This window comes from Mustela lutreola, chromosome 2 (genome assembly GCF_030435805.1).
Source record: "Mustela lutreola isolate mMusLut2 chromosome 2, mMusLut2.pri, whole genome shotgun sequence".
NCBI classification, from domain to species: Eukaryota; Metazoa; Chordata; class Mammalia; order Carnivora; family Mustelidae; genus Mustela; species Mustela lutreola.
Genome location: NC_081291.1, coordinates 95372074 through 95399292, shown reverse-complemented (window position 1 = coordinate 95399292; position 27219 = coordinate 95372074). Strand labels below are relative to the sequence as shown.

Here is a 27219-nt window from a genome sequence, read left to right as displayed (position 1 = left end):
GGGGGTGTCTTTTATAAATATAAGTTTATGATGTTGAACATCTTTTCATGTGTTTATTTGTCATGCATGTGTTCTCTTTGGGAAGGTGTCTGTTCAAGCCTTCTGTCCATTTTGTAATTGGATTATCTGTTTTCTTGCTCAGTTTCAGTGTTCTTTATAAATTCTGGATACAAATTCTTTATTGGGTAGAAGATTTGCAAATATTTTCTCCCAGGTCTTAGCTTATCTTTTATGTTCTTTTAAAACTGTCATTTGCAAAGCAAAGGTTTTTCATTTTGATGAAATACAACTTATAATTCTTTTTTCTTTAATAGATCATGCTTTTGGTGCACATTTAAGAACTCTGATTAGTTCCAGGTCAGGAAGATTTTCTCCTATGTGTGTTTTTTTTTTTCCTTAAATTTTATAGCTTCCCACTTAAATTTAGATCTATGATTAATTTGAGTTAATTTTCTATAAGATTCTTTTTCTTCTTATTGCATATGGATGTTAAATTGTTTTAGCATCATTCACCGAAAAGATTATCTTTTGGGGTACCTGGGTGGCTCAGTCAGTTAAGCGTCCACCTTCTGCTTAGGTCATGATTCCAGGGTCCTGGGATCAAGCCCTGCATTGGGCTCCCTACTCAGGCAGGAGCCTGCTTCTCCCTCTGCCTGGTGTCCCCTCTGCTTGTGCTCTCTCTCTCAAATAAATAAATCAAATCTAAAAAAATAAAAGACTACCTTTTCTCCACTTAATATTTTTACATCATTATTAAAAATCAATTGATTATACTCATGTGGGTCTTTTTCTAAACTTTCTGTTCTTTTCCATTAGTCTCTGTGTATGTTCTTTCCCACTCTCACACTGTCATGGTTACTGCAACTTTGTAGTTGAGACTTAAAATTGGATACTATGGTTCCTCCAACTTTCTTCTTCTTTTTCAAAATTGTTTTATCTATTCTTATTCATTTGCCTCCCCATAAAAACTTTATAATCAGCTTGTCTCTACCCAAAAACATGCTTCTGGAATTTTTATTTAGAATTGCATTAAATTCATAGATCAATTTGGAGATACTGGACATGTTTATGGAGTCTGCCAGTCCAGGAACACAGTATGCCTCACCCTTGCCCTTACATTTTAACACTGACCTATGACTTCACAATCCCTAAAGCTAATGAATGTCTTTATTCTCCAACAGAACAAAGTAAGGGTGCTGAGATGTTTTACTACTCACTGTCCTCTTCCATCTTCCATGTTTTGTTGACCCGTACTTCTGTTCTGCCTGTCTTTAACCTCCCCCTAGTACCCATTATTATTATAGTCACTGTTAATTATAAATAAGTCAGCACTTACATGTATTCACCCACAAGTTTACTGGTTTATTTGCTCACAATTGCTTCTGGCATTTCATCTACCCTTGTTGATTTAATTTCCTTTCTCCTGAAATATATTCATTAGCATTACTTGCAGGTGGGCTCATGAATGAGAAAATCTCTAAGTCTGTGTCTGAAAATGTCAGTTTAATCCTTGTCCTTGAATTATGGTCTGGCTGCAAGCAGGGTTTTAAACTCATAGTTATTTCCTCTCAGTGATTTGAAGGTAACATGCCTCTCTCTTCTGGCTCCTCTTACTGGTATTAGGACTTCTCCATCAGTCTCAACATCATTCTTTCTGGGAATTCCATTTTTTCTCTCCAGTTGACTCTAAGATTGTCTCTCTTCTTTGTGGTCTTGCTTGTCTACCATATGGTGTCTCAGTATAGGTTAATTTTTACTTACCTGTTTAGAAGTTCAATGTACTATTATTTCTTTTGAATATTAAGGTTTTCCTTTGGTTCTGAAAAACTCTCAGCCAAAAATGTTCCTGATACTGCATAACCCTATTTTCTCCATTCTTTCCTCTAAAAATCCATATACTGTATTAGATATAAAAATACAGAAAATATATGTAAACATATATAATATATAGTATATTATATATAATACATTAATGCATATGTTACAAAATGTGTTATACATAATATGTTTTGATGTTTGGCCTCCTGGTCTCTCATCTTTCATAGTTTCAAGTGCTTAATTCATCTAAGTTGCCTCCTGGGTGATTTCCTCATGTACGTCTTCCTGTTCACTTAGTCTCCCTCCAGCTCTCTTAATCTGATTCAGCTCATACTCTGCATTGTACATTTTAATGGCTCTATATATTTTGTTAATTTCTAAAGTTGTGTTAGTTTTTCAAATATCTTTGCCCTATTTTATGATTTTTTTATATTGTCTTATGATTCCTATTTTTCCTCTGGTCTCTTCAATTCTTTTAAATGTATTTATTTTATATAGTCTTTTTCAGTTGGCTCCCCTTAGCTAAAGTTTTGGGAATGTGAATCCTCCCCTGTTTTGTGTTTGCTTGCTCTTGTTCATGGTGGATTATTTCCCATATGTTTAATAATGTTTGGCTGTGGCATCATTTGCAGTGGAATTTTTTTCCCGTGTAGAAATTTTGTGTGGTCTGTGTTGGGGAAATAGCGTTACAAAGTGGTTTTGCATTTGCATTCACTCAGCACCCCAGGAACAATGCTGCTTTGGAGCTAATTTTATGATAGTTTATTGGCTTGGGATAAACTTGTACATGTTTTGAAGGATGTAAGAAGTGGCAGTGCTTTTGTGATGGGCAGCAATGGTAGGCCTAGTCCACAAATTCTCATCCTTGGCCCACTGTATTGGATCTAAAGATGTCTGAGGATAAATGAGCCACCAAAGGATGTGTTAAGGAAATAACTGATTCTGATTCCTCTTTACCTATTTACTTAAATGTCGGGCTTGGATTTTTTGTTGGTGTGTGTGTGTTGTTGTTGTTGTTGTTTGTCATATCTAGAGGTCAGGTTCAAGAGTTGAATCACTTAGAATGATAAAAAGGATTCCCCCTTTTTTTTTTTCAAACTTTATTTATTTGAGAGAGAGAGAATATACACATGAGCTGGGGGATGGGCAGAGGGAGATAGAGAAGCAGACTCCCTGTTGAGCGAGGACCCCCACATGGGACTTGATCTGTGACCCCAAGATCATGACCTGAGCCAAAAGCAGATTCTCAACCAACCGAGCCACCCAGGTGCCCCAGAGGGATTCCTTTATGGGTTGTGAGTCTTCTGTTATGGAAGCTGGAATGGAAAAAGAATGGAGCCAGAGTAGCAGTGTCTAATGATGAAATGTCTGTTGGGTTCTGATCATGGGAATCTACCATGTAAATCACCAGTGAACTCATCTTTTCTCATGAATGTCTTGTGGCCTTGTATCTATTTGGACTATGTAGAGACTGAATCCTTCTTCAAGTAGGTCCAGGAGGAAGATAGACCCAAATCTAGGTGTACTGCCATGCTCTTTTCCCTCCTCAGTCTAGACAAGGGATTTGAGGCCAGCTCTGAAGGAGAGTCGGACATTGCTGGCTTCCATCCAGACAACCCCGTGCCAAGCTCACTCTAGACCCCTTCCTCAGCAGCATGAGGACTGGGTTAATGAAACCAGCAAGGAGCCTGGGGCACTGAGGCCAAGCTGAGGGAAGGGCATCCTGCCAGGCATCACACACTGTGGGTTGGTGGATTGGCTGCCCATAGCGTGAGCCACATACCAACGGCATTTGCTCCGCACAGAGCAGCCACCACAGAGGGTGGTCAGAGATGGGCGGGCCTCTGAAAGCAATCACTCCGCTCCTTGTTAGGGATAGTCCATTGGCCGGAGTTCAGCCCACCATGATCCTCCCTGCTGGGAGGGACACACTCTGCCATTCCCTCCTTGACCTCAGTTCTCTTAGCCAAACTCCACGAAGAGGGAACTGAAGGGGACGGGGACAGGGACCACAGCTGGCCTCTCAGCCTGCAGGGAGGAACCACAGACCAGGAAAATTAACTTTTTTTAGTGTTGTTGCTCATTTCATCTGTGTAAATTCTATTTGGATAAACAGGCACAGCAGTCTCCCTTACTCTGGCCAGGGTCAGAGCCGCAGCTGGAAGTGCTTAGGGCTGAGCCACCTTCAGGGCATCTTCCTGGGGTCAGGAGGTGGGATGAAGAGGACTTCGGCCCAGCAGCCACATCATGGCATCTATCTGGGCCTGTGCAGTGGGTACTAGTGCAGCATGGGCATGTGCTATGCTAACATGTGCGAATGAAAATAACCAGAAATCTCACTTCATGGGAAAAGTTTGAAAAGCAGCTCCTATTTCAAATGTATTCCTACGGGAACTTTAGGTTTGAATTATGCAAGGCAATCAGGAACAAATGCGTTTTATTAAATGTACCACCCTGAGTGGTGTTCTGGAGTCAGGCAGTCCTTGGGAATGGGGATTCCCTCCCTCGGGCCACCTCCTCCGCAGCCGAGACTCAGTTCCTCCCCATATGAAACAGACACTTGCCTACAGGGCTGTAAGTGGTGGGAGGATGCTTGCTCAGAATTTAGCCTGTTAAATGTTGGTGTTTATAACCTATGGTAGTAGAATGGCGAACCTGGGTGGCTCAGTCGGTTAAGTGTCTGACTTTGGTTCAGGTCATAACGTTGGAGTCCTGGGATGGAGCCTGTTCATTCCTCTGCCCCTCCCCCAGTTCATGTTCTATCACTCTCTCTCTCTTTCTCTCTCTCTCAAAAAAATAAGTAAAATCTTTGAACAAAAATGATCGGCAATAATGGGGACAAGATATGTGTTATGCTGGGTAAACTAGGGTCCCAAATGAGGAAGCATCCTGCTTCCAGTAGCAAGCTGAGTCTCACAGCTCATGGCTAATGGGCCACGCATCCTGGTGCCATCTGAAGGCAGCTTCTCCCTCGTCCTCACTGTAGGTCTTCTGCTCTGGCCTGGAGCAGGGATCTTTCCTCGACATAGTCCCAGCTGCACACTCCATATGTGAGTCCTTAGTGAGTCTCTAAGTTGAAGCTTGGGCTGCTTTTCTGTTCTATTCCCAGACCCTCAGTTGGAGCAGCCTGGTATGATGGGTGGAGCACGGACTTCAACATTCAAATGTAGCTCAGCCATTTACTTGCCAAGGTTCCTTAAGCAAGCTCCTACTTTACCTTGCTGAACTTCAGTTTCCTTATCTGTAAAATGGTACCCATAATACCTTCACTTTCGAGATGTTCTGAGGGCAAAATTAACACAAAATAGTATAAGTAAAGTGCCCATGTTGGCTGTCCAGCAAATTTTTCTTTGCCTGCCCTTATTGTGACATTTGAAATCTGTTACGCATAAGTAATGACCCCCAGGCCTATTATGTCTTGATTGCTGATTTCCTCCCCTGGAGCAAAGCTACTCCAGAAATGAACATGGGAAATGAAGAGTAACTATGTATTTTAGGAAAAAAAAAATAAAGAGGGACTGAACATTGTGGGAATAACGGAGACCTTTAAAACAACTAATTGCTAATTTTAAAAAAGGCCAGGCAGACATTTATGAATGTTTAGATTTTCTAAATGTCAGAGGGGTCCGGAAATGTGCCCTGGCGCCTTTAGAAAAAAAAGACTAGTTACCTAGCCAAGCCTCCAAGACCACTTCTGGAAGGCGCAGAGAGGTTTTGGTGGATGGGAAACAGGCCAAGGTGACACCAATTCCCTTAGGAAATAAAAGAAGGGTCTTCAGAAACCAGTGTCTGGCAGGACTAGGTGTAACCCGTGAAAGATCCCAAGGAACATCCAGAGGGAAGTCAACTACTACGTAGACAATGGATATACACAGGCAGGGAGCTTCCTGTAAGATAAGAGGTGGGGGTTGGATTACATTTTTGAAGCAGGCAAGAGAAGAAAGGGGAGTCACTCTCCAGTCCTTTATTCGTAAATGTGCCAGCTCATCCCTGCTCATTCATCCCACGGGTGTCCCTGGGAAGGAAGGTGGTGAGGAGGCATAAGGAAAGGAAGCCTCAGGATGAGAAGCCTTCAGGAGAAGAAGCCTCCTGAGTGATGGTTTCTTCCTCGGTGGACAGCACACACGGCCTAGAATCCACTCCCCAACCCCCAGAGCACAACCCACCCCGCTGAACGGTGGGAGCCACTCAGGGTCCTCCCGCTGAGGGAACTGCTCTTGGCAAACAAGCTCAGGGCTATTCGGTGGTGAACGCCCAGCTGGAGTGAGATGGCTATGCTCAGAAGGTGTCCGGGGTTGGCGTGGGGGGTTGGCAGTGTGAGTGTGTCTGTGGGGTAATTGTGTATAGGTGTGTGTGTGAGGGAAGTTGTACTGGTGTGGATGGGAAGTGGTTGTACGCGGAGGTGGGAAGGGTGGAAGTGGAGCTGTGTGCAAGGGAAGAAACGTGGGGGAGGCGTGTGGAGGGTTGAGATGGGGGTGGATGTGAGAGGAAAAAGTGTGTATGGCAGGAGTTGGTGAGGGTGTGGATGTGGGGGTATATATGCGGGCAGAGTGTGTACGTTGGGAGGTTGAGTAGGTGGGCAGTTGGGGTGGAAGTTGTTCAATTTGGCTAGTTGGATCTATTTAACCTGAAAAGGAAGAGAAAATAACAAGGGGGGGTCACAAAACACGTGGGGGTGATTAAATCAACTGAGAAAAAATAGCCCTAAACAGATGAGCACAGCAAAACCTAATGAAATTTGATGTGCAACATTTTTAATGCTTATTAGGACAAAATAGAAACCTACATTAGGGGAAGGCCGGGGAAGGAGCTGGGGCTCCTCAGGTGAACTGGTCGTTTCCATGGCAATAGGACTGTGGTCTCTCTAAAGGCCCCAGCAGCTGATCTGAGAGTAGTTGACTGTCAGGCTCTGTTAGCATCTGTTTTCCTTGGCCAGCCTGGAAACGAGAACCCCTTGTTCTCCCAAGTCTCCAACTGAGGTCTGAGTAGGGACCTGAGTGTGGCTCCCCCTCCCAGCCAGGCCCCCAAGTCTGGTTTAGCCATTTCCCCTGTTCAGGAGTGAGGCCGGGGTGTCAGCTCTGCTTGGCTCCGGGTGGGGGGGTGGGCAGCCCTAGGCAGCAAGCTGCACCCTGCTAGTTGTATCCTGCACCCCACTGCCCTGGGGAGAGTTACTCCTCCAGTGCCTGCCCCCCCCCCGCCCCCGCTGATTGTATGCCTTGGGTGTGGTGGGAGGTTGCAGGGGGGTAGTTCCCTTGGGAGAGTCAGCACACAGGGTGAAAAAGAAAATATGGTTACTATTCCAGTGCCTTTGGGCACCCCAGGAAAACCGTTAAGGAGTGAGGACTAGCCCTACAGAAACAGAGTGCGGGCCCCTCTCCCACTGGGGATTAGGATTTGAAGAAACCTTTGATCTCTCATTCAGGAGGCCTGGGGCTCCCTGAGGATCCCTGGAGGACACAGGGAGGAACGTTCTGCCCTTCTTGCCACACCTGGTAGAGCAGAACCGTTGGCTGTACCCAGACACCTCCTGTGGCCCAAAGGTTTGAAATGGGAACCACCAGACATATCTGGGTAGTGTGTTATCCACCAGGAGGCAGAAAACCAGCAAGAGACAAGGACAGAAGCACTCTTCAGGATTCACAGCTTGAATGGGCCACCGTCAGAAAGGATGTGAGGCTCATATCTAAAGGGGGGAGAACAGCAAAGAGAATCCAGAACCACCATGATGGTGGTAGAAGGGGAGGCCTTTGGGAGGTGATGAGGTCATGAGGGTTGTGACCTCATAAGAGGTCAGAGAGCTCCCTCACTCTCTTTCTGCCTTGTGAGGACAGAATAAGAAGGCTCTCAGCAAAACCTATCTGTGCCAGCTCCCTCATCTCAGACTTCCAGTTTCCAGCACTGTGAGAAATAATTTTCTCTTGTTTCTAAGCCACCCCAGTCTAGGATACTTGGGTATAGCAGCCCAGACTGATTCCTTTAGCTTCATTCTCCTTGACTGGAGCCCCCTCCTTATAGCCTCAAGCCTAATTTTAAGTTTTCAGGCTTTTGACTCTCTTTTTTTCCTCCTTTTAAAAAATTAGCTATAATGTATTATTTGTTTCAGGGGTACAGGTCAGTGAGTCCTCAGTCTTCGGTAATACCCAGTGCTTGCTATACACATACCCTCCCCAGTGTCCATCTTCTAGTTACCCCACCCCACCACCCATGTCCCCTTCAGCAGCCCTCAGTTTGTTTCCTGTGATTAAGAGTCTTTTATGGTCTGTCTTATTAACTCTTCCTCCCAGTTTGTGTCATTTGTGTCATTCCCTAATTTGTCAGCTGCTCCTGCTTTCACCCAAGCCTGTGACAACAGTATTGAGTGGTGTGCAGTCAGGGTCATCTCCCGAGTCACACGGGCCCTTGTTGCCAGCCCTGGGCACGCTTTAAGCCAGTTCTCCCCAGAGGACTCTGCAGCCACGTGTCCGCATCTTGTCTACCAAGCTATCATGACAGGCTTTGTCAAAAGGCTTCCTCCAGTCAAGTAACACCATGTTACAACTTCCTGCTGGCCTGCGAGCCCCACTAACAAAGGAAATGAGGTTGGTTTGGCATAAATGGCTCTTTATGAACTCATGTTGGCTCAGCTAAGCACTTTTTTTGTTCCCAAAGAGCTCCTCATCAGCCTGTTGAATCAATCTGTGAAGAGTAAGTCCTGCTTCACTCCCAGTTGGGGGTGCATATTAAGTTCGCATCTCTTCCAACATTAAAATTAAATGGCTTTCAGCCACCATCCTTCTCACTCAGGTAGAGCTTCCATCCCTACTATCCATTAAGAAATAGTTTTGATGATGAACCAGGCCAGGTGATTCCTTTTTCCTTGACCTAGTGGTGATTCCTTGGGGTGCATGGCCAAGGGTGTGGATGTGGAAAGCCCCTCACTGGTAAGGTAACGTCCAGCCTTGTTTTTATCATGTGCAGTGGACTGGCCCTCTCATGTCTGGCTCATTGGTCACAGGCCTCCTTATACAAGTAGGTGCTTTCCCCGGGGTCCCCACTGGTGGTGGGGTTTCAGTGTGTGATGGAGTGACCAGCCTCAACCTCAGAACTAGTCTTGCAAACTCAGTCGGAGAATAGAACCCAGGAAAGCTCTCCTTCCACTCCCTGAGCTCACTCTTTTCTTTCAAAAATATGAACCCTTCCAGGCAGCTCCTTTATTACAATCCATCCTCTGCTGGTGATCAGCACTGACCTTACTTGCCTCTAGTTTCTAGACCCAGCCCCCAGGTTCTTAGAAACCTGGGCTTTGTCGCCTGTCTCCATGGTTCCACCATCCACCCTCTTCATTTAATTTCTCAAAGTTTCTGGTCTCTGGATGAAAATTGGTATTATCTAATCACTATGCCCCAGATTATAATATACCCATGATTTTTAATCCTAATAAGAATATTGCAAGGTAGGTATTATATCTGTTTTGGAGATGAAGACATTGAGGTTCTGAGAGGCCCCCAACCAGTGAGTGGTAGAATTATTTGAACTCGATTTGTCTGGTTTCAAACTGTGAATCACTTTCACTACCCTATGATGTGTCTCAGACTGTCAAAACTAACTCTGTTGGTTTCTGCTGGTGCAGAAGGGGGAGAACAGTTTTCTAGTGTTCCAGAATGAAACTTAGAATTCATGCCCATAGAAATTATTTTGTAAGTGGAGACTTGGTCTAGTTGGAAGAGACCACATATTATTATCGAGGCATTATGGAATAACAAAGCTTTGTGAACTGCCCTGGGAACCCAATCACTTCTGATGTGTGAACAACCCACTTTGCAAACCACTTTGAGACCTCAAATCATGTCTGAGTTTGGGACAGTCTGTTCCAGGCCTGCTAGTGGGTGTTGCCAGAGTTTTCGGGAAGAACTGTTGAGTAGCTGAATTTAGGAAATAGGTCCTTCAGAGTGGAACATTCTGAATGAAGTTCCAGGGGTTTGCTGATAGCCTAAGGGCTTGGCACCTTGAACATGTTTCCAGAAGACTCTCCAGAAACACCCCCTTGCCTTTTCCTATTATTCTCTTATGGATTGCTTCTGAGGCTTGGATTTTGCCTCACTTGACCCTACTCATCTGCAAACCATGCCCCCTTCTGAACACGGAGGTATGCGTGGCTTTCAAGGAACATGACTTGAAGGAGAACTCACTGCTGCCCTTCTGTTCCCTGGAAGAACTCTCTTTCCTCTACCAGAATGATGAGCATGACCAGTCAGAGGAAAGCCCCATTTGCCATGGACTTCCTATGTTGCTTGTTCCTTCCAGGGTCCTCTCTCAGACCCAGTTTCAGATCTCTGTGCAGAGACCTCTACCCTTGTCAGCCCCCCAGCTGGCCTCAGCCTGGCTGCCCCTGGAATGTAAGTCCTTGAACAATGGAATGGCTAGACTTTGCTCTGCCCAGATTTACCCTGTCTCTGTAGATCCCACTCTGGGGAAATAGACCTTCCTGCCACAGAGTCTCCTATCTTTCCAAACCCACTGAGGGGTCCAGAAATTAGAACTGAAACTCTGATTTTAAATTGTGGAATGAGTCAGAGGGTTGACTCACGTGCAGCTGGGGTGGTGCTGGGGTAGATGGAGGAGGAGAGAGGTCCCAGCCTGTTTCTAGTTAGCATTTCACAGCCCTGTGAAAACTGGCACAGCCAGACTTCTGGTGTCTTGTGGGAAAAGAATGTGCTCTGATGAACTTAAGCCTTCCAGAAGTTGGCCTCAGGGAAGATGAGAAACAGACTGACATCCCTCTGATGAACAGACTCCCCTCCCTCCCATTCTCAGGGCTCTCCAAGATGGAGGCAAGGGACCTTGGGTGGGCAGGCAGCCTCTGGAGTCTGTGGTGGCTGGAATAGGCAGGCATTTCTCTGACCTCACCACAGGATTTGACATGGTGGGAAGGTCAGAACTAGCAACATCAGAAGAGGAGGGTGATATGCTTCCATAAGTCAATGGAGAGTATCTGGGTACAGGGCCTTGCTGGAATGCTTGAAAAATGGGGGGAAGTGGCTCTGTTCCCTTCATGTGGGCCTGAGCTCCTAAAGGAAGCTGAGAAATCCACTCCAGGGAGGAAAGGGGTGGAGTGGACCAAAGAAAGTTGAGTCCCCCCACCCATCACCAGTTTTACCAAGGTCTTCCGACACAAGGTCTTTTCCTCCCCTTTCTTCTAGCCCTTGGGCTCACCAATCCCTGTCCCCTAGATTTTTTAAGAGAAAAACCTAAGGGTCTAAATTCTAGACAACTCCACTCTGACCAGAGGAAGCCGGCCATAGCCCCTCACTGCCAGAGTCCCAGGCATGAGTTCTTGGAAGTCCACACTGTGCCTGTCTCTGGTATAAACACCTGTGCTCACATCAAGGCAGGGGTGGCAAGTCCTAGCCACCGCCCTCTGCTCTTCCTGGCTCTGGGGCTCCCTGCCCCCAGGACAGCCAGATGCGGCTTCCCTGTGGGCAGCGCTCCTGGAGAATGAAGCCTGCTCTTCTGCAGGTGAATTTTGCATGAGTCACAGCCTGGGCCAGGGTGGATTTGGCCCCATTCAGGGCTGGCATAAGGAAAAGACAGTTGATTAGGAGATCTTGAATCAATTCAGAATGTGGAAGAGCCAAAGAGGAATTTCACGCCAATGGCCTATATTTTAAAGTACACGTTTTAATAAAGGCAGTTCCTGACACAGAGTGTGACATTCTAAAAGATAATGACAGACCATGACCCCCAGAGAGTTTTGCCTCCTGGACGTTTCATCAGGTGGAATTTCCTGAGGATTTCTGTGGTGCTGGCGGACGCTGCAGTGTGCCATGCGAAGGCTGAATAAGCCAGTCGACATTTTTTTTTTTAATATTTTATTTATTTATTTGACAGAGAGAGATCACAAGTAGGCAGAGAGGCAGACAAAGAGAGAGAGGAGGAAGCAGGCTCCCTGCAGAGCAGAGAGCCCGATGCGGGACTCGATCCCAGGACCCCGAGATCATGACCTGAGCCGAAGGCAGCGGCTTAACCCACTGAGCCACCCAGGCGCCCGACATTTTTATGATCTTCAGTGACCATACATGTCCCACAGAAAATGATGTTGCCCTTCAAGCCGGCAACAGTGTTTTCATAAATGTGCATATAGTAAAATAGTAAGAATCAGAGAGATCGAGGACTAGAAGAACTCTTAAAAGAAAACACGTATTTTCCAGGCCTTCATTTGTTACATGCTCCCGCAGCCAGCCTGGCCTTGTGTGTCTCACACTCACGCCTCTGGGCTGTGCATCCAGTCTGCACGTCCGCAGAGCCGGCCAGCCCTTGCTGTCCTGTGTGCAATGCACGGCCTCACCTATTTTATCACCAAAATAGCTCTTCTGGGGGTCAATTCCACTCCCTACACGTGGGCCTTGCAAACGGGTCTAATGCCTCCAATGTGTTCATTGCACCGCTCCCATCAGGATCTTGACCCTTCTGTGACACAGTCACAGACCCTTGACCCTTCTTGACACAGTCCGTGCCCTTTCCCAGCACCCACAAGGCGTCCAGGAGCAGCCGTGACTCACCCTGCTTCTACTTGAGGGCAGCTCGTACCGAGCCACAGTTTGTGCCATGGAGCGTGTCACCCTTATCTCTGAGCCCCTCCCATTGCTGTTCCCCAGTCCTCCTGAGGCTGATCTTCATCTACTCCCATTGCTTCTTCTTAGCTCAGGGCCACTTTCTCCAGGAATCTTTTCCTACACCCTCTCCCAGCGACACTGGGTTTGCGCTTCTCCCACCTACTCCCTGTCCTCTGCCAACTCAGTGTGGAGCAGGCTACATCATTATTTATTGTGGTAATATATATGTATATATAACATAACATTTGCCATTCTAACTCTTTTGACGTGTAAAGTTCGATGGCATTAACACATTCGCACTATTGTACAACCATCAACACCATCCATCTCCAGAACTTTTCATCTTTCCCAACTGAAGCTGTACCACTAACTCCCGATTCCCCCGCCTGCCCAGCCCCCGATAACCACCATTCTACTTTCCGTCTCTATGAATTTGCCTATTTGCATTTCTTCGTATGAGTAGAATCTGTGATGTTTGTACTTTTGTGTCTGGCTTGTTTCAGTTAGCATAATGTCTTCAGGGTTCTTCCATTTTCTACAGAGCGTGTCAGAATTCCCTTCCTTTTTAAGGCTCAGTAGTATTCTATTATATGTATCTATCACATTTTGTCTATCCATTCATTTGTTGATGGACGTTGGATTGTTTCCACCTTTTGGCTCTTGTGAATAACCCTGCTGTGAGCACTGGTGTACAAGTATCTCTTAAGTCCTGCTTTAAATTTTTCTGGGTATATACCCAGAAGTATAAATGCTGAATCACATGGTAGTTGTATTTAAAGTTTTGGGAGGAACTGCTGTACTGTTTTCCATAGTGGCCGCACCATTTTCCATTCCTTCCAGCAATGTACAAACTTTTCCCCCATCTTATATGAACAACTCTTGATGTTTCCTATTTGTTTTTGTTGTTGTTGTTGTTGTTGTTGTTGTTGATAATGACCATCCTGATGGGCATGAGAGGGTATCTTGTTGTGGTTTGGATTGGACTAGGCGACACTGTGGTTGCTTCTTCAGTGAGCTGTGTAGCGCAGTGGGCCGAGGCGTTTATAAAGGCAGCACCTGTGCCTGTCTCGGTCACCTCCTTGTCCCCCACCCCAGCAGAGTGCCTGCCCACAGTCACTATTCCCAAATGACTGACCAACTGAGGATAGATGAAATTTGGCCCAGGAATTTTTCTAGGACTCAGCATCCAAACTTTCCCCCAGTCTGGATGACTCTGACAAGAAGACATCTCATCTTGCCCTTCCTTGCTGTTCCTGGGACAGGCCTCCTGTTCAGTGGGAGAGCTCTGTAGGCCCCAGCAGTTTTCAAATGTATCCTATGAAACAAATACCAGTGTAGAAGGGGTAAGGGTTGGGCCAGGCTGGACGGAGCGTGCATGCCTGGGGGATGGAGAGAATCCCCTCATCCTGGGGGATGAGGAGGGCAGGCCCGCCCACCCCACCATCCAGGGCAGCCTGGGGCAGAGTGGAGCAAGAGGGGCAGATCCAGTCTGCAGCGCTCGAATTTCCTCTCTGTGGGGCTTTGAGGCCCACATAGATCATACCCTCTCTAGGAGTATTCCAATGAGAATTAAATGGGATTATGTTAGTGTGAAAAGAACAAAAACAGAGCAAGATCAGGGATGTCAGTGGTGTCCATTGGCTTAGACAAGGTAAGAGAAGAAGAGATCTTACGCAAGGGAGCCCTCAAGAGCTTGCGAGGCCTTGGAGAAGTGCTGATTGGCTAGTGTGGGCCAAGTTAAAAACAGCCACATGGAAGTGACAGTCCAGCCAGGCCTGGTGCCTGCAGCCACAAACCACCTGGTGCTCGTGGCATGATGGGAATCTCTGGGAGCCTCACAGAAGGGTGTCAAGGTGCAGTTTGGCTCCTGTGGGTGCAGCCTCAGCTCCCCATTTGTAATAGGAGGGCTTGAACTAGACAGTCTCAAGTCCTTTCCAACTCCCCGTGTTGTAGGATCCTTGGTTGCTGCCCACTTTCTGTAAGGACATCAAATGCCTTTGTGTGACACACTGCCAAGCTTATCCAGGAGTCAGGCTCCGAGGGTCCTGACACAGGAGGGATGCATCCCAGGTAGGGCTGACACTGTCTTCTGTGAGACAGAATGGCCTTTGTCCTGCTAAAGAGAGCCACACCCTGGGAACCCCAAGCCTGAGGCTGAGCACAGGGCGCTTCAGGCCAGCAAGCCTGGGTTTTGATCCTGGATCCCCCTTTTTCAACAGAGTGACCCTTTCCTCTGGGAATGACGGTTTCAGTCTCCATGCTCAGCTCCCCACCTGTACCCATAGAGGACAGCCATGGGTGGAAGATTCCTCTCCCACCCAAGAACAGCTGCTCCCAGAACAGAAAGGCCACACTCTGACCTCTGTGTCTTCAGTCACTTCCCAAAGGCCTGAGAGGAAAGGCAGGTTTGGAGACCTGCTGGTGGAACCAGAAGACCAAGTGGTGACTAGTACGCCCTCTCATTGCAGGGAACAGCAGCCACTTCCAAGCCGAGCTCTGTCAGAAGCACTGGAAGGATCAGCCCCCCAGCAAGTGCCATAGCACCACCCAGGACTCCCGGAAGGAGACCAGCAGCATGTGGGGTCTCATGGTGGTGGCCCAGCTGCTGGCAGGCATTGGGACGGTGCCCATTCAACCGTTCGGAATCTCCTATGTGGACGATTTCTCTGAGCCCAACAACTCACCCCTGTACATCTGTGAGTCACAGGCTTGGGGAAGCTGCAGGGAGGGGGCCTAGTCTTGAAGTGGCACTTGCTGAGGCACTAAGGGGCTGAATGGAGGTCAGACCCTTGTTGCCCCACAACACAGCAGAGGAGTGCCGAGGTTTTGGGGGGGTGCAGACAGATCTGGTTGCAAGGCCAGCTCTGTTACTTACCAACTGTGATCCTGGGCAGGTGGCTGGCCCCCAGGGCCCCAGGGTCCTCACCTGCAAAACAGGGCTAATAGTATCTGTGCCCTGGGCAGTCGTGGCATTAAATATGCAATGTATGTAACCTCGTAGCCCCACACTGGGCACCAGGGAGCTCCTTTACCAGCTCCTGGAACTGCTGCTGTCCAATCCTTTCGGCACAGACTGGGGTACCTGCATCTTCCCAAACCATCCACTTAGGGACCAAACGGCCTCAAGGAAGGACAAACAAGGCACATAACAAATGATCATCTATTGCTGCCATCCTTCCCTTAGAACAAACCTCGCTGAGCATTCTCGAGGCCTATGCCCCATACTAGACAGAGCACACACACTGGCTCAGTAGCCCCACAGCTGCTGCTGGGGCCCCCAGCATTGTACTTGCGGGGAGTTTGGGCCACCAGCATGCCAAGCAGGAATCGCTAAATGCTGGGGAGGCTTTCCCTCCTGGCGAGTGGGTCTCTCTGGCAGCTGGCTGCAAGAGAAGCAACTTTGGTTCTGCACATCTCAGGATCTTGAGTGATCCTGGTCTTATCTATGGGAAATGCCCTGGGTGTGGACTTGTGAGGGCCAGAGGACAGACGGGGTGACAGCTCAGGAATCCCTCAGCTAGGGGGCAAACCTGGGGCTGACCCACTCCGTCAAGCTCCCTCAGCCTCCTTTTCCTACTCTCCCCTCCAGCCATCTTATTTGCCATCTCTGTTTTTGGACCGGCTTTCGGGTACCTGCTGGGCTCTGTCATGCTACAGATCTTCGTGGACTACGGCAGAGTGGACACAGGTGAGTGTAGGCAAGGATGCCCAGTCTGCTGCTGGTTCCATGAAACAACCTCCCCAAGCCCCAGCCAGGCAGGGCAGAAAATGAAGCTTTAAATCCACATGCTTGGGCCTCTTCCTGCCCTCACTCAGTCACCCCTGCCGAGCCTCAGACAGCTGGGACCGGGCCTCATGCTGCCTCTTGCACAGGTCCCTGTCTTTCCTTAGGAAGTCTGGAGCAGGAAACCTTGAGACTTGGGGCAGGGCCTCAGCAGTTGCCACCATAGCTGCCTATCTTGGTAGTTTTATAGTCCTTGGATTCTAAGATGGTGTTTGATTATTTTTTAAAAAAGATTTAATAAGAGCTCTTTTGAGGATAAAAAAGAGGCACTACATAAAATATAGACATGGAATGCGATTCACATCATGTGGGACTCCATGGGCACTGGCAGTAAATGGGCTGTGTCTAATCTTCTTCTGCCTCTCACCAGCTGAGTGATTGTGAGCAAGTTTCTACATCTTTCTGTGCCTCAGTTTCCTCATCTGTAAAATGGGCCTAATGGTAATACAATAGAGTCGTTGTCAGGATTAGAACATGCCTGATCTATATGAAGAGGTTTACAGGAATGAGCTCTTATACTTCACAAAATGGTATGGACGAAATCACTGTGTATCTTAGAATGAGACGGACATAGGCTCTAAAGGCCAGGTAACCCCTCACGGGGGCAGCCCCTCAGGGAATCCTGCAAGAGCTCATGGCCTTTGTAAGCTCTGATGCCAGCCCACCCCTCAGAGGGCAGGGAGAGCCAGCCTCACAGAGGGGCAGGTGAAGTGCTTTGGAAGCTCCAAGGCAGGAGACAGGGCTCCTGCCTGAGGCATTCAGGGAGGGCGTCCCAGGCCGCTGACAGCTGCATTGAGCCTCATCGGGGGCAGGGGATGGGGGAGGATTTCTGCCTTCCAGATGGAGAAGAATACTTGGACAAGGCCAAGAGAGGGAACTTGCGTGGAGTGTGGGGGTGATAGAGAAAGCTCCCTCCCACCAGCCGGAAGATGTGGCTAGAAGGCAGGTCTGAGCCAGACTTACAGGAATGATACTCCCACCAGTTCCTGGCACGCAGATTGGAGCCTTCCCATCACACAAAGAATTTGGACAGGCGTTAGAGCCACTGTGCTGCCGGAGTCCAAAACTGCTGCTCCTGGGGGCCATCAGACCACGATGTCTTCCTTGAGGTGTCTCCTGCCTTTACTTCACATGACAGGGAAAAGCTGGGGGGAGCTTTCTGCCTCAGGGTCAAGCCATCTTTGCCCTTTCACTGGTACTTTCACTGGCACTTGATTCCTGCCTCTTAGTTGCCCAAAGAGACTCGAAGCTGAGCTCCCAGTACCAGGGACAGTGCCCAGTGATGCCTGGCATTGTTTGGCTGAGGGCCATTCTGCTATCATCTCCCTCCCTCCATGCCTACGTAGTTTCTTTACAGAGAGACACAATGGCAGACTTGGCAGCTGCAGGTGGGAGACGTTGCTGGAAGTATCTCCTTTGGAAGCTCAGCAACCCAATCTGATGACGGTTGTTCCCTCAGGCTCCAAAGGACTATGGGTCTTCCTTTCTTAGGGATCAATAACATTGGAAGGCAGTAGCATTCAGTGGTTAAGAGTGCAGGTTTGGACATCAGGGAGACATGGGTTTAAAATTAACCAAGGAGATCATACTTACCAGCCTTGACCTTGGACCAAGACAAAGCTAACATCTCTGATTCTCAGTTTTCTGATTGGTTGGAGGTAGGTGGATGGAGCCGCCTTCACTATTATTCCTACCAAGGGTTGGGAATAAAATAAAGTGAGTTCAAGTTTCTGATTCCTTCGGCCTGGGGATTCTCTGATTCTGGCTGTCATGCTCTGCAAACCAGCTGGCCTGGAGAGGGCCATTCAAGTTGTCTTGAATCAGACTCTAGCCCATGGCTTACCTCTTCTTCATCATGGGAAGAAAGTCCTCCTGATCAGAGGCCCTCTTTCCAGCAAAATGAGATCCCACATTCATCCAGAAAACAATTGTTCCCTTTGCTGTCTTTCCAGCTGTCATTAACCTGAGCCCCGGAGACCCCCGGTGGATTGGAGCCTGGTGGCTGGGCCTGCTCATCTCCTCAGGCTCCTTGGTTCTCACCTCTTTCCCCTTTTTTTTCTTTCCTCGAACAATGCTCAGGGAAGCAGAGGTAAGGTTCTGAGAGCCCATGACTCTGCCTATTAGAGTTCAAGAAAGGGAGGTGGGGGAAAAATGAACTGAGAAGCTTCCACAAGTGAAGCAAGTTCTGGGTGAAATCTAGAGAAGTTATAAGGTGCAGGACTCCTCAGAGGCTTGGAGAAGTAAGAGTGCTGGTGAATTTCCAAGAGATGGTCTCTCACCAGCCTTCCCTTACCACATCAGCATCTCAGACATCTGGAGGGTTCCAGGGAACACAGTTTGGGAAACAACAAGTTCACAGTTAAGAGTCAGGAAAAGCTGAATATATGACCTGGCACAGTTGGCCCATCATGTGTGAACCCGCAGGACTGACTCGGAAGGAGACCCTTGGAGCTGTAGAGCATGAGGGTGGGCTGAGAGCGAGCCAACTGTGGGCAGAGAGACCTTTGGTGTGTCTACCGGCCCTGTCTGCTGGGAAGGAAGTCAGAAAAGGACGAGAAGGGAAAATAGAGACAAGAAGTGTCAATGGGGCCTTGATGTTAGGCATAGGGTATGATCCCATAAAGTTCAGGGGTCCTGCAGTGACTGGGTGACCATGCAGGGGACAACATGGCAGCTGGGTCAAGGTTGGGGAGTCAGGAAGGAGGGAAGGCTGGCCATCTGAAGAGGCCTGTGTAGACATGTGGGATGGGGCTGAGCACCAGGGTGGGGGTTGCCGGGCAGCCAAGGCAAGGGTAGGGGCGACATTCTTGGAGAGGGTGCCGAGGACTCAGCAGTGGGCATATTGGAGGAGAAGGGGGCCGAAGTTAGCATCAAGGTTTTGAGCCACAGCCAGAGCTCAACATTTGGCAGTGAGGTGTGTGAGATCTAGGCGGAGCAGCAGGAAGAGGGGCAGGGGTGGGAGGGCCTCCACTTGGCTTGGGGAAGAATTTCAGAGGTTGTCAGTGCATCGTGGTGGTTTGGGGGTCAGGCACACCTGAGTCTGGGTCCAGATGCTGAGTGATCTTGGGCAAGTTCCCTTGTTTCTAAGTTTCCTCTAACATACTGGAGATAGAGCACCTGTCTCAACCGAGGCTATGATGAGAGTTGAAAAATGTGGAAGCCTGGGCGTGGTGCCCAGTGTGGAGTAGGCACTTAGTGCGTGGGGACTCCCATGCCTGGTGGTGAGTTCTCCCAGGAAGCTCTAATGGCATCAGAGCTCGGGAGCCTTGCACACCGTGGGTAGGGGTTCAAAGCTGCTGCTGATGAGTTCACAAAAGATAGGCAAGCTCACTGAGGTGGTATGGGTAGAAAGTGTGGGCCAGGGTCCAGGATGGAGCCTTGAGCAGGACTCAGCTTTGGGCCCAGAAGGAAGCAGAGACTCTATAGAGGAGACAGTAAGAAAGAGCTGGAAACAGAGGTCATTCTAGACCAGTGTATCCCAGAAGCCTGCGGCCCCTGGAATCTGAGGATGGGGAAGAGGTATAGCCATGACAGACAGACAAGGGGTGAGATCTGATCAGACACCTTTTGGCATCAGGCAAGGGAAAGTTAGACACGAATAACATGCCCAGAGGAGTCTCCAGAGGCTTTGGCACGGACATGTCCTGGCCGGCAGCCGAAGCACGGGGCCCATGGACATGCAGGTGGCATTTGCTTGGAGAGATCATTCTCTACGCGCCCTCCCACACACCTGGGGATGCTCAGTGCTGCCATCTCTGAGCCAGTGAGACCAAACCAGAAGGAGCAAGGGCACAGGGAAGGGGCACTACAGGAAACCTGGGCCTTAACATTCTCCCCCTTCGCTGCCCGCAGAGGTCTCCTGCCATAGAGGATGAAGCAAGGAAGATGGACGATGCCAAACCAAGAAGTTCCCTGATGGATTTCATTAAACGTAACCAACGGACCCCACAAAGCCCTGGGGCGGGGTGGGGGACTGCTGGCTTGCGTTGAGGGTCGGGGGTGCCCCAGCTCATGTGGTGTGGTGTGTGGTAAGTGGCAGTAAGAGCAGGTGGTCCCATCTCTCAGGAGGGGTTCTGCCAGGGGTCCTGGTGCCTGCTTCTGTGCAGGTTCCAAGAGACTCAGATGTAAGCAGAGTCGGCCCCGCCTCCCGGCCCCAGGCCCCGTGTTCTCTCCCCTCCTTTCACACAGAGGTGGCTGTCATGTGGGGAGGAGTTTCCTGGTGTTAGCTCTATTTCTAGCCAGGCTTTGCCTGGTATCTTCTAGGCACACCCTCACTTTACTTAGCCTGTGAGCATGTCGAGTGGGAGTCGGGCAGCTGCGTGCCCCCGGCCACTGAACATCTTGGTGTCTTAGATCTGCCCTGAGGAAGACAGGAGGGCTGCCTAGAGGAGGAGGAAGGGCAGTGACTAGTCCCAAGGTAGCCCTGTGATGACTGCCATGAGGGCCTGGCCCTGACAGTGTCTGTTTGCAGGCTTCCCCCGTATCTTCCTGAAGCTGCTGATGAACCCACTCTTTATGCTGGTGGTCCTGGCCCAGTGCACCTTCTCCTCGGTCATCGCGGGCCTCTCCACATTCCTCAACAAGTTCCTAGAGAAGCAGTATGGCGCCTCCGCGGCCTATGCCAACTTCCTCATCGGTGAGTCCTGGAGGGTGGGGGTGCTACAGGAGCTGGGGGACCCTGCCTAGGCCCTGCCTCCAGGAGCAGCTGGACCCTCCTCCACCCATCCAGGGAGGGGCGAGGTCAGACCGGACACAGACAAGAGCCAGAGGAAAGAATTTTAAGGACATTTTTCCTGGTTAGCCATCTAGAATATTCTTGGCAGATCTCTGGGGCCCCCATCATTCCAGGCAGGGATGGGTGGAGGCCAGGGTCTGCCTTCCTCCCCATCAGAGGGACTGGAAGTCTGACAGCCTCCCAAAGGCCCTGACATCACCAGGGGCAAAAGAGGAAAGAGAGAAGCTAGAATTTGAGGTTAGGCAAAATGCCTTGCGGTTTTTTTTCCCTTCTTCACCAAGGAACTGAATACATTCACCTGGGTAAGGAATATGCAGCCCGTGATTCTCCACCCTGGCTACACTTTGGGATCTCCTGGACAAATTTAAAAAAATACAGATGGCCAGGCTCCATGCTCAGTCCCTGAAAGCAGAGTCTCTGGGTGGGGCCCAGCATTGGTGTTTTGTGCAGCTGAGGTTGAGAAGTACTGACATGGTCCCACTAAGCACCAAAGTGAACTACTGAGCCCCGTCTACAGGTGAGCCTGGCCATGTGGATGTGGCAAGGTGGTCAAGGCCTTGGCCGTGACCTCATCCCTTTAGCCTTCAGTTACCAGCTAGCACATTAGACAGGGGTACCACTGTGTGACCCATGTGGTCACAGTGAGAATGCAATGGGGGGCCAGGTAATGAAAGGTGCTTAATAAATGCACCGTCAACTCACCTCCCTCTGGCTGCAAGGACTCACTTGTTTCTTTATTCTTTGCATAAGCAGGGCAATGTGCTAGATGTGCCTGGCAAACAGTAAGTGCTCATTTAATGTCAGCTAGTACCATTGCAATTGGATGTATCAAATGTTCCTTCAGGGAGCCATGCCCCTTATCCAAAGTTCAGCCCAGTGTCTTGGTCCTGCCCCCACTCCCAGTCCTGTGCACCCAGACTGCTTCTCTTTTTCTGTAGGTGCTGTGAACCTTCCTGCTGCAGCGCTGGGAATGCTGTTTGGAGGAATCCTCATGAAGCGTTTTGTTTTCTCTCTGCAAACCATTCCCCGCGTGGCTGCCACCATCATCACCATCTCCATGGTCCTCTGCGCCCCGCTCTTCTTCATGGGATGCTCCACCCCCACTGTCGAGGGTGTCTATCCCCCCAGGTAAGAGGAACTAGAGGTGAGAAGATCCCCTTTGCTGAGGCCAGAGCCTGGATCTGGCTGCCATCGTCTTCCTTTCTGTTTCTTCAACTCTCTGCTCTCCTTTTCACTCTTTGATCTAACCGTTTATGTGGCAACGTAGAAAATGAGGTCTTGAATCGTATGCTCAGTCCTGAGAAGAAATCAGAGGGTTCTAGTGGGCCACCAGCCATGGGGATCAGGGCTCTGTTTTTTTAAGGAGCACCAAAAACTAATTAGTTGAGTTTCAGGGTGAATCTGTAGGGCTGCAAGCCTCAGGAACCAGGAAATAAGCTATGTTTAGCATCCGCTCTGTGCCGGCTACAATTACAAAGTCTTCTTGAGCTGCTGCAGAAAGATGAGAGACGGGGACTTGAAAAGATCTGGGAAAGAACAATGAAAGCAATGGCAGAAACCAAAGATTAGGGCAGGTGAGGAAGAGGGCAGGTAAAGTATACCTGTCAGATGGCATAAAGCAACCTGGCCCCAAGTTTGAAGTCTGGCTTCATGTTCAGCAAGAGCTTTAGGGGCCTGTGAGGGGAGGGTGCTGAGCAAGGAGCGTGTACTTTCTCCTGGGTGCCCCTTCCAACCACCTCTTCTTTTAGGTCTTGCCTAATGAGATTGCAACACTTGGAGAAACTACCTTTCAGTGCTCGTGAGGGGTATGAGGGAAGGGAGGATTGCTCAGGGCAAAGCCCTACCCGGTTTGTATTGTTCTGCAAGCTGACTATGGACTGAGAGAAACTGAGACGACTTTGAGCTTTCGGGTGGTTCTCACTAGGAGCCTTTTTATTTTTTCAAAGATTTATTTACGCAGGGGCCCCTGGGTGGCTCAGCCAGTGAAACATCTGCCTTTAGCTCAGGCCATGATCCCAGGGTCCTGCGATCGAGCCCTGCATTGGTCTCCCTGCTCAGCGGGAAGCCTGCTTCTCCCTTCGCCCCTCCCCCTGCTTCTGCTCTCTCTCTCAAATAAGTAAATGAAATCATTTTAAAGATTAAAAATTTTTTTTAAAAGACTTCATTTATTTATTTGAGGGAAAGCAAGCAGGGGGAAGGGGAAAGGAGATGGAGAAGGAATCTCTTTGCTGAGCGCAGAGCCCAACTCTAGACCCTGAGATCATGACCTGAGCTGAAATCCCGAGTCAGATGCCTGACTGACTGAGCCACCCAGGCACGCCCCCAACCCTGCAGGGAGTTTTTAGCACAGGGCTTTGTCCTCAGACTGGGGTGAGTTCTAGCACAGTGCTTTGTAGCTGGTGACAGTTACTTTTCTAATCTTCAGTGTTCTCATCATGAAAGGAATATGATTAATTGTCGAATTGCCATAGTGGCAGCATGAAAAGTCTTGGGCACTGTGCCTGGCACATAAGAGATACCCCATTAATGTTAACCATCAGCAGTGTATTCTTTCAGCAGAGCCCTGATCTGTCATTTGTCAGCCTATCCCAACTCCCCCCCACCCCACCAGAGGAAATAATCATGAATGTCAGATGAGGAGGAATGGTGGGAATGACGAGATCAGCTGGTGAAACCCCCTGGATTGTAGTGCAGGGGGGAATGCAGGGACCAGGGGCCCCAGTCTTCCCTCACCCCCAAGTCCAGGTGGAGGAAGAGTGAAGGGAAGTATTGCCTGTGACTTTGGTGTAGCATCTGCCATCTCTTTCATTGGAGTCCTGGTTGGTTGGTTGGTTGTCTTAATGCCCCTCTGTGGTGTGGGGTTTGCTGACCACATCCTCCTGGCAGCAGTTGGTGATGCCATGAGCACTGACCAACCCGTCAATTCACCATTGGCTCCAATAGGCATAATTCAGATCCCAGGGTGGCGCTGGCCCGAGATAAACAAAGACACACAGGCACACTAACCAGGCGGGGAGCTCACACTGGGCTGACGTGGGGAGGTTTTTCTTTTGGTCTTGCTTTGTTTGATTCCCCATTTCCTGTTTTGCTGGCAGGACATCAAGTTCTATACATCTGCAGTTTCCCTCCTGCCACAGGCACTGCTCGTGCCCAGATTCCGTCTTCCACCCAGTGTGCGGAGACAACGGAGTTGAGTACCTCTCACCGTGCCACGCCGGCTGCACTGGCATCAACATCAGCTCCATGACCTCCAAGCAGCTGGTAAGGGCAAGAGAGGCCCCATGGGGGTCTCTGTGCTCAGCGCAGGCCCTCGCAGACTGCTCCTCAGCACCAGGATGGGCAGAATGCCACCCAAGCCACACTCGTTCTCAGCCTCATGGCCTCTGCGCCACACCCACCCTCTTTCCACCTCCCCTTCCCTAAGGTCATGACCAGATGCCTACATCCCAAAGTCAATTAAAGATTGGCCGATGTTCAAAAAAATTCACATTCTTGAGGCCCAACAATGCTCAGAGCAGAAATGAGCCAAGCACTCCTTCAGCTGACGCCTTTGAGTCACATCCTGACGGATCCTAAGGGGCAATGCTGGGTCCTGCATCCTGCCTGTGTGGAAAGCCACAAGAACAGGCCCAGAGGAATCGAGAGCAGGGGGTCTTCTATGATCAGAACCTGGAAGTGCGATCTAGGGCATTTGGTCGAACCTCTCAGCCCTGACTTGTATATAACCTTACAACTGGTCTGAAGTCATGCAGCTACTTGGGGGCAGATGTGAGACTAGAACCCAGGACCCTGCCTCAGTCTGGGGCACATCTGTTCAAGGTCATGGAACTCCTAGCCACCAAACTTGACTTATGCAGCCCACATTCACTGGGTCCACAAGGTGAGGTTCTACCAGCCCTCTGAGGGCTAAGGCTCCTGGCTTCTAGGGTCATCCAGAAGCAAATCAAGTTGAGACACATATTCAGTTATTCAGCAAATACTCAGTGACCAGCCAGCACAGCCACAAGTGTGAGGTCTCAGTGGTGAACCCATCAGACAAGGTCCCCACTCTCTTTGAGTTTTCATTCTAGCAAATAAATGTACAAGGTAATCTTAGAATGTAACCCATGCTGCGGAGAGACTTAATGACTAGCCTCTCTAGTTGCTGGAGGCCCCCCTGAGGAGGTGGCATTAGAACTGAGCAACCTGAAGAAGAAAACCCTAGGAAGGCCTGGAAGTGAAGCCTTCCAGGTAAAGGAATGGCAAGTGCAGGGCCCAAGGACATGACAGAGACAGTTAGAGGAGAAAGCTGAGAAGGCCAGGGTTGGTGCTGAGAGCCATGCCACACCCAGGCCAAGGCTGGGCAGGCTGGGCCTAGGAGCTGGATGTGCCTTTTGCTGAGAGCAGTGGGAATCTGTGCAGTTCTGCTAGAAATGCCCGAAGGAGAAGAACATGCCTCATTCCCTTAAGCCCATATGGAGGCCATGGACAAGGCTGGCCGCCACTTTAGCATCCTCCTCCAAGAGGACTGGGCAGGGCTGTTCTCACAGCCACCTTCATGGGCAGAGGGAGGACAAAGAGTGCAAACAAGATGGTCTCTCCATTGTCTTCTAGTCAGAGGAGTCTGTGGTGGCTTCTGTGGTTTTCTTATCTTTATTTACTTACGTCTGACTCATCTACTTCCAGAAGTTACCCTTGACAGGTTTCCAAAAACAGCACAAATACATTCTCAAGAAAAGACAGTAGATTATAAACAGAAAAAAATGTATGTTAAAAAAAAAACGCAGACTGAAGAGAAATAACAGCTGTATTGTATATGACTTATTTCTGAGCTTCCCAGCAGCCAAAATAAAGAGGGTGCATAGTTTCTGCCATCTGCCGGAAAGAAGCCTGCTAGCTGGTTAATTCTAGTCCTAGCCTTGTAACTGCTGGGACATTGAAATGGTCATAGGCTAGTCCATCAGATGCTGTAAGAAGAAAGGTGAAAACCACCTGACGTGGGCAGTGGCCCCCAAAGCCAGTTGTATAAGAGTGCTGAACCGTATGAACCGTACGAACAGACCAGAGCCAGGGACTCTTTCCCTAGAGTCCTTCATGGCTAGGAGCTCCTCTCAGGCAGGAAGCTCTGGCAAAGGCCTGACTGATAGAGAGCTCAGTGGATTCTGCTGGGTTCCCACTGATGTTTCCTGTTTATACCGTTCTTGTTTTCCCTGTAAGAAGCATACAGACAGCAAAAACAAGCACCCATAAAACCGCGGTGGTTGGGCACAGGGCAGCCCCACTATGGAGAGAGCCCTCCCCCTCCACCCCAGTCCCCTGCTGGGTAGGCCCTGCCTGGCCATGGGATCCCACCTGTCCTGGTAGGGGTGGAACTGGGGAGGGGCCCCGCCCATGCTCCATGACCAGTTTCCTTGAAGACAGTTTTGATGGCCCAAACAGCCGTCAGAGGTGGCATCCGTGGGGCACCTCGGAAACCTCACCAGGTCTGCTCTCCGGCCTCCACATGCATCATCGCCCAGCTCCCCAGACCCAGGGGACTCTCTGGCTGGAGCTGGTGCCAGCCTTTGAAGTGTGTGGCTGCGTGATGATGACAACAGATCTCCCCTCCCTCTCCTTTCCAAGACGTATCTGAACTGCAGCTGTGTGACCGGGGCGTCCGCTTCAGCCAAGACGGGATCGTGCCCCATCCCCTGTGCCCACTTCCTGCTCCCAGCCATCTTCCTCATCTCCTTCGTGGCCCTCATAGCCTGCATCTCTCACAACCCTCTCTACATGATGGTTCTGCGGTGAGTGCTCCTCTCCTTCCCCCATGCTGCCTGCCCTGCCTGCCGGCTTCTGTCTCTCCTCTTTTCCTGCCACCAACAGAGATCCCATCCCCAGGAGGGCAGAGCCACAAAGGGCTGAGCCTTGAGGAAGCCAGGCTGCCTGGCTCCACACTGTGGACATACCTGAAGATTCACTTATGTTTAAATCCTGAAAGAACTAAGAGGAAGGAAGAGAATTCAGGTAGATGCACAAAATCAAGATGAAACAAAACAAAACAAAACAAAACAAAAAATGTGGAAAGTTCCAGAGACCGAATGAGGGCTTTGAGAAAGGATGAAAATAAGAAAAGCCCAGTGTGCTAGGAGCCAGGACCAAGTTCTCAGGTCAGAAGAGAGAGGCTGGCCAAGGTGGGAGGGGAGAGCAGAGGTGTCCCATTACGTGGCGGTGGCGGTGGAATGCCTCTGAGCTTTTGAGAGGGAATTGACCCTTCCTTCACCTCACCCTCTGCCAAAGAGAAAACAACATTTCAACCAAGTTCACCTAAC

General features: G+C 49.5%; 1 protein-coding gene across 2 annotated transcripts in view; it reads left to right on the top strand.

The window, feature by feature from the left end:
• SLCO2A1 (solute carrier organic anion transporter family member 2A1) overlaps positions 1-27219 on the top strand; it is a 74876-nt gene that overhangs the window by 40073 nt on the left and 7584 nt on the right. For both annotated transcript variants that reach the window (XR_009350895.1, XM_059162649.1), the window contains exons 4-11: positions 14879-15106; positions 16000-16098; positions 18147-18283; positions 20047-20125; positions 20666-20830; positions 21868-22057; positions 24025-24190; positions 26531-26694. Coding sequence is in view for 1 of the 2 variants with exons in the window: in XM_059162649.1 (XP_059018632.1) it covers positions 14879-15106; positions 16000-16098; positions 18147-18283; positions 20047-20125; positions 20666-20830; positions 21868-22057; positions 24025-24190; positions 26531-26694 (1228 nt within the window). In the remaining variant the exon portion in view is untranslated. The remainder of the gene's footprint in view (positions 1-14878; positions 15107-15999; positions 16099-18146; positions 18284-20046; positions 20126-20665; positions 20831-21867; positions 22058-24024; positions 24191-26530; positions 26695-27219) is intronic.